The sequence below is a fragment of the Lupinus angustifolius genome, chromosome LG01 (assembly GCF_001865875.1).
Source record: "Lupinus angustifolius cultivar Tanjil chromosome LG01, LupAngTanjil_v1.0, whole genome shotgun sequence".
In the NCBI taxonomy this organism is placed as follows: Eukaryota; Viridiplantae; Streptophyta; class Magnoliopsida; order Fabales; family Fabaceae; genus Lupinus; species Lupinus angustifolius.
This window is the reverse complement of record NC_032009.1, coordinates 15,261,924-15,269,814: the sequence shown is the minus strand read 5'-3', so window position 1 is coordinate 15,269,814 and position 7,891 is coordinate 15,261,924. Positions and strand designations below refer to the sequence as shown.

The 7,891-nt window shown below is 32.1% G+C and overlaps 1 protein-coding gene across 1 annotated transcript; it reads right to left on the bottom strand.

Moving 5' to 3' along the window:
* On the bottom strand, window positions 5,380-6,801 carry LOC109342380 (protein LURP-one-related 15-like). Its single transcript, XM_019580376.1, has 3 exons — window positions 6,466-6,801; window positions 5,785-6,012; window positions 5,380-5,604 (listed from the first exon to the last, which is right to left on the bottom strand). The coding sequence occupies exons 1-3, from the start codon at window positions 6,700-6,702 to the stop codon at window positions 5,452-5,454; spliced, it is 618 nt and encodes a 205-aa protein (XP_019435921.1). The 5' UTR covers window positions 6,703-6,801; the 3' UTR covers window positions 5,380-5,451.

Below are 7,891 nucleotides of genomic sequence, written 5' to 3'. Positions count from 1 at the left end.
ATCATTATTTTATATGATCGGCCCAACCTAAGACATCTCCCAGAGGAATGCCTAAGACATCTCCCCGATTAAATCTTTTAATAAAAAACGTTTCGTCACAAAAATTTACGAAAATTTACCACAAAATAGGAAATCACAAAACAAGACTAACACGCAACTACGGTTTAGTCTAATTCAATAACGATTAATTTCTAAAATTAATCGTCATTAAAATAAATAATTAATAAAACATACACAGAAAATTCACGGTGTTACAAGGGGCATGTGATTTGCGCTTTGAGGGGTATCTAAATTTTTACCACTAGTAAAAGGGGGACAAGGTCTGCGCCCTAGGTGAGTTATTTGACCTTCGTTGAATGGGCACATGTTTTATACCTTAAGGGGTATTTGAAGTTGGACCACTAGTCAAGGGGACAAGGTTTACGCCCTGGTGAGTTATTTGACCGTCGTCAAAGGGGGACATGGTCCACACCTTGAGGGGTATTTGAGGTTTGACCATCGATCAAGGGGACAAGGATCGCGCCCTGGGTGAGTTATTTGACCGCCGTCGAAGGGGTATATGGTTCACAACAGTAATCGTGTACCGTATCACTTATTCACCCACTCTAATTGAGTGACAGAGCCCTGTGGGATCCAACAGATGGTTGCTTAGGTCTATCTTGTTGTATATTTGGTGGAAAACCATGCTTGAAATAACATGTGTCTAGTGTATGCCCCTCCTTTCCACAATAGGTGCACATTTTGGTTGCACTTCCCTTGTTGTTGTATGATCTAGCATGACCTCTTCCTCTTCATTGTGCATAAATTGACCTTCTAGGGTTGTTTCTTTGTCTCCATCACTGGTTCTGGTTATTGGAGTTGCCTTGCGGCCTTGGATTTGTGGAGTTCGAAAGAATCTTGGTGCTCAAGTTACCTTATTCTAGTTGTCTATCTTATTGCGGAACCAATGAGAAGGATTTATTTATATATGGAAGTGGTTCCATTAAGAGAATTTTTACTCTTGTTGTGCTAAAAGCTTCACTTAATCCCTTTAGGAAACATATGACGTACTCATTGTCTCTATAGGACTTCATTCTCCCAAGAACCTCACATGTGCATTTTGAATTTTAGAAGCAAGAGGGGAATATACTTAAAGATTCAAGGTCCTCCCACTGAGTTTTCAAGTCAGTCAAGTAGCTCGAAATGCTTATGTCCCCTTGCTTAATGGAGTGCAGATCTTGTAGGAGATTTGATATACAAAAGTAATTCCCTTTTGTGAATCTTTCTCTTAAATCTTGGCACAAATCTTAAGCATTCTCAACTTAAACTATGCTATATGAAATCTCAAAAGATAAACAGCTAGTTATCCAAGAAATTACCATTGTATTACAATGTTCCCACACATCAAAGTCTGGATCTAATTGATTTTGTGATCGTATTGTCCCATCCACGAATTTGTATTTGTTCTTTGAAAGAAGAGCCCTCCTCATTGCCCTGCTCCATGAATGGTAGTTGGTGTTATCTAGGGAAGGTGTGACAAGGATGGCTCTTGGGTTTTCTCCAAGATGTAGGTAGTATGTGTAAGACTGAAATTGCAACTAAGAGGGGAGGGTGAATTAGTTGACTTAAAATAATGGCCACTTTTTTTTTTTGCAAAATCGAGAGTTAAAGTGTAGCGGAAAATATATGCAGAAAATTAATATGTAAAATCAAAGAGATAAGAGAGAAGAGAGTATACAATGATATAATACTGGTACAACTTCATGTCCACCAAAGGCTACATCCAGTACTCTTGCAGTACAAGAGATTTTCGACTAAATATTATGAGTTGTAATTACAATATCTCACTCCGAGACTTCTATGTACCTTACACACTCACTAATACTTATCACCTTGGAAAACACCTTTCCAAGTAACTCTATCCCCTTTCTTATCACACCCGTGAAAGAAAGTATTTTCAATGAATGAAGAATTACAACAGTGGCTTGGATTGAAATGTAATATCACTTGCAATCCAATAACTCTCTTGTATACTAAGTAATATTGCTCAATAGGTTTGTAAAACTTTGAAATAATTACTTCAAGTAACTCAGAAAAATTCTCTTTTGAAAGTTTAAGAACTGAGTGCAAAAGTGCAGAAAAATAGTGAGACAATTTTTCAGAATCGTGTGAGAGTTGTATGAAAGTTGTGTGTAGTGATTATGAGTTTCAATACCTTTATATAGGCTTTCCAACCAACCAAAATGTCTCTTTGAAAGGGTGGGAATTGATTGGAATGAAACCATGTCTTTTGGGTTGAAACTCTTTCACTTTGAATTTGAAAATATGATGCAACAGCTCTCAATAATCGATTACAACATTGAGTAATTGATTATCCAAATGTTTTGTCCAATAGTGAATTTAAAATTCACTTCGAGTAATTGGTTACTCCAATTCCAATTTTGTTGGATAACTGATTCTCACTCATGTAACATGTTACTCAAATTTTAGTAACCTGTTACACAGTATTTTGAAAAATATTTTCATTTAAAACTTGAAGTGTTTCAATTTCTTTTAAAATATTTTGAGCAATACTACTATTATATATTCAAGAGTAGAGGATAGAAATACCTATTTAGACTTAGACTAAAAGTCTTGAATATCTTGAAGCTTGAATCTTCATTGTCTTCATAAGTATTCTTCCTTTTCTTCTTTTTTGGTGATGTTGGTGTCTTCATCAAAACCGTGCCCAAGTCAGGAGCAGAGATCTTCTTCACAATATGGACTCTGCATATCATTGTTGCTTGAGGAGAGTTGACTCTCTCGTTGCTGATCAAAGCTTGATGATTCATCCATGATTTTCTTGGTGTTGTCAGTGACATATCAGAGTATATTGTAGCTTTGCTTGAAGCTTTCTGATACCATATTACAAAATGAAAAAATATCTCTTGAAATCTTATTAAAAATGGATCATGTTCAAGGGTATTTATATAAAAGTAACTTGACTCTTAAGCAAGCCAATTAAAATATCTAAAATAAAAAAGAAAACAACCATCCTAACTAATCTAACTAACAACTCTAAACAATGATACAAAGGGGGTTCTAGACCAAAAAATACACACAAAAAAACTGATAAGAAAACACGTGAAAATTATGCGCTCATACTAGGCCTTGGTGCGCCCAGACTAGGCCTTGATGCACCATAGGACACGGTCATGACTCATGGTCACGGTCACGGTCAGGCACATGTGTGCCAGAGGCGCCAATAGTACTCAGTCATTTCATGCGCCTCGGTCACGATACTGCATTCAGGAATCAAGTTGTCTCAGAGAACTTGTCTCGGTCATGAGCCCTTTTGTCTCGGTTAATCGGGTTTAGTTCCTCAGTCACGATACTTGGCCTTGGCCTGTCTCCCTCGGTCACGATGTCTGACCTTGGTCCATTTTCCTCGGTCACGATGCTTGGCCTCGGTCCATCTTCCTCGGTCACGATGCTTGGCCTTGGCTGAGTAGACCTAGAGGATATGTTCAATAAAATGCTTCGAACTTTTTTTGTTTTCAATGACAAAAATGTTATTTTATTACACTTAAAATGATAAATATATCATTACATGTTGACTTTTCTTTTGTTTTTGAATGACTTGTCTCTCTAGTATTGGAGAGGATCCTTACTCCCATTACATGAAATTCAATAGGGGATTATAAATCCAGCCTCCCTCATGTGTTAGTTTCTCTTCCCCTAACATATTCCCACTTTGTTTTCCCACCCAAACCCAGAAATTCGAATAGTAAAACATTGCTATAAAAATGTGTTGAAGGTTCCATCTTCCACAATGCTATTTCTCAATCTTTTCCCACTTCCTCACTATCTATTTGAAATAACTTCTATCACTCTATCTTACTTCCTTTTTTTCATCCTAATATTTCAGGCAATTATATCTAATAATTTTATAGTGTGTGCTAGACTAAGTTATTTAAAAAAAACATGAACGAAAATGAATGTATTTTTTGTCCTCAGGGTTATGGGTTGTATTGATTTTAGTCCTAATATTTGTTTATAATGTATTTATCCCTTCTATATTAGCATTTTCTATCCAAACTTGATAATAAAGACTAAAATCAAAGCGGAATAAAAATGCAGAGACTAAAAACATAAAAAAGTACATTGCTAATAACAAAATGAAATATAAAAACCAAAATCATATTTAACATTTTTTTTATAAAGTTATTCGACGTAAAATAAATATTTATTAGGCATGGAAGAACCTGAAAAGTCTAGTTATTTATTAGCCAAATAGATTTATAACTTTTATTAGTTTAAAAGTCAAGGACCTGAAAACAGAACAAGCAATACCATGAAAATTAGGAGGACATTTTTTCTCCCAAAAAAAGTGTATTACTGTATATACATCACTATGTGATTGGTTAGAAAAATACTTAATTATTAAATTTTTAATTTAAATATATATCCTTCAACCAATCACAATTAATAATATATGAAGTGTCACGATATCATACCTACTCCATGAAAATTAGGCTAGTTGTAGCCTTCTAGGCTACCTGATGTTAATAATTTGTTCAGAATGTAATATTTTATATAAATATTTAACTCAAATATAAAAGATTATAGTGGCAATAATTATTATTTAAATATAGAATTAATTTTTTTTAAAAGATTAACAAAATTATTAAGTTGTATATAGTAACTTAATTATCTGTTAATTTTTTTAAATAAGTAAGAATTTCCACTAACATTTTAACACTTAATGTTTTGATTTGCATATAAGCTAAAATTAAAGGGTACAAGGGCAGTTGATAAAAAATAAAAGGTTTTAAGTAAAATTATAATTTAATTAGTTAATAAAATATTAGTCACTCTAATCCTTGATATATATTATTTTTAACTTAATTTTTGAAAGGCATCATAACATTTTAAACTTCCAAGCTTTCTTGAAAATAAATCATATATTGATTATATTTCATTAATAAACAAAAGACAAATAAAAAAGAATACAATAATATCTGGTACAAAATATAATGTCTTATAAAATAGACCATAAAGCACAATTCCTGGTAGAAAATATGGAGTATAATTTTAAAATTTCACAAACAAACAAATAACATCTAGAAACCTGTTCGTAATCAAACTTCGTTACCAAATTTTTGAAGTTATTTTCTTTTATCCTGTTTTTTACTATTTGATTGCTCATTTATTATAAACAGAAACACCATTTCTTATAAATAGGAATAGAAAGAATTAATATAAAGAGCTATCTTTGGAAGCAATATGAGTTACTTCAGTTGTAAAGGGCTTGGTGTCACTATATACATAAAAAACGAAAAAAAGAATTCTGAGAAATTGCAGCTTAGACACCCCATCGTGTCATGAAAGATTGGTCACATACTTATCGAGATGAAAGTACTTTATGAAAGAATCGAAAAGAGATGTGGTTAATTACTTAAAAGAAAAACTAAACAGTACAAGGCTCGATCATCAATTCTGAGCAGCTTCTCTAGCGTCTTGGTTAATTTCATCAAGAATAAGAATTAGTGAGACTATGAATGCGTGGTCAAAGTTGGGATATACTGTGACCATGAAATTGTCTTTACCAAACGCAATGCTTTGCACAGTATGCTTCTTATGCATCTGCAATCACATCATATGCATTTTCTACGTTAGTAGAATGAAATGGCTGCAGTTTTAGTTACAGATACATCATTTTCCAATAATGAACTTATTTCTTAGGGATTTTTTAATGTGTCTTGAGTTTACATATTAATTTATTCATGAAAGATAAGCTAGTATTAAAATTAATGAATGGCGCACCTGTGCAACAATAGTGAGAGATTCACCAGCATAAACAACACATGATCGTTCGAACCAACTTCCTTTGACCTTAAAGTCACAAACATCTTCTTTAGTATTATTAGCTAAGAACACATCTAATTTGGTCTTAAGTTGGAATATAGATGATCTCTTTACAGTGAAGATCAAATCTTTCAGCTCCGTACTTTCACCCTTAAAGGCTTGCCATCGGTCATGTACTGACATCATCTACATCAATAAATTTAATTACTTTCATAAGTTTATGAATTATTCATATCATTTAATAATTTATCAAACGTTGTATATAAACTTAAATATGAAAAATTATAAAATAGAGGGAGTGATAAATATATGATAATAGTTATAAATCTTATAATATAATGATTACTGAAAATTGATACCTAAGTCTTCTCCGTAAAAAAATTAACTAACTTTTTTGTCTCACCAAATGTATCATACATTATAGTAAGAAATTAATTTCTTTCAAATTATATGATTTCTTTCAACAAATATTTAAATATGAAAAAATAGATTCTCACCCTACTATGATAGATAAAAATGCAGTAAATTATATAATTAGACAAACACCTTATTTGATAAACATTGATTCATTTAAAAACTAACAAAATCTAAATATGAAAAAAATACTAATATCAAAATAGGGTAGGTATATGTTAATACCTTCCTGCGTATGGTGACGACGGGTTTTCCGGTGGCGTCGAGTAAGACACGGTGATCATGGAGGGACATGAGAGAGCCCTTAACATTGAAAACGGTTTTGCCATTGACATTGGTGACAGTGAAGCTATCAACTAATGTCATTACCTTTCTTACAATTGCTAAGTCCACAGCATATGGAGCGCAATACTGAGGGCTAATGATACCGTTTTGGTTGACGGAGAGGCTTTTCTTTTGCATGATTGCAGCTTGAAGTGGTTTACACAGAAACTGAGGAATATAGATTCTAACCTTTCAATTTCTTGTGAAGAATTGCTTTGGTGTGAGGTGTAAATGTTTTCTATGGCACAGACTTGAACCTTGGTTTTATAATGGTATATATATATATATATATATATATAGTTTTAATACAATGGTTATGGTGACCATTTTGTAGACTCTCAAAACTTTAATATAATAGATAGATATGGAAAAATTAGATCAATCGTGATACATTTTGAGATTCTCTAAACCTTAATATATTGCAATTGTTTATATAGAATTTAAAACCTATATATCATTAGTGTAAAGTTATTTACATTGTTATTGTAAAAAATAATTAAATAGATAGTACAAACTTAAAACGTATGTGGTATGGATTTGAAATGGTCAATAGCCCAAATTGTGTGGGACTTTTGGAAGATGCTAAAGAAGACTATTTTTTGGTTGAAAGTTGAAACTCTCTTTTGAAATGTTTAAATGGACGCTTTCAAAGTTATGTGGTGATGTATGTTGTTACTTAATAATCTTCATTATAATGTACTAATTTCTAATATACAAAACAACACGTAAACCCCCGGAGGCTGAGATTAATTTCTACTATATTCTTTCTCGTAGGTTTTTTTAAAGAAATTTAAACTACGGTATTAATATTGAATGAAACTCATCATCTATTATATTCATCCTCCTCATAAATCCTTTAATAAAAGACTAAAATTTAATTTCGAATTACTAGTAAGGAGTTCGAGACTCTCTTTATAGATGATTGTTAATTATTTAATCGTTCAGAGAAATTGATTTTTATTTATTTATAAGGCAACAAATGTTTTGATATTACGCGTAAACGTGTACTCAAATTCTTACTAATAAGTACAAAATCCTGTTAGTTTGATCATTAAATTTCAAACCATCAAACTAAACTTTTGATTGTCTAGAAATGTGAATAGATGATTATAAATAAGATAATTCAAGGCTTTAAGCTTGGTCGAGGTAATTAGGAATTGTCATTGTACGAATATGCTGACCACATTACTAGAGTTGGTGATGCGTATAGGGAGAACTTAAGGGGTATTAAAATAACAATTCGCAGTTTTGAGTTAGTCTATCAATAAAAATTAATTTACAAAAGCAATATTGAAGAGATTAATTATTACAACTGACTTACGCAGGA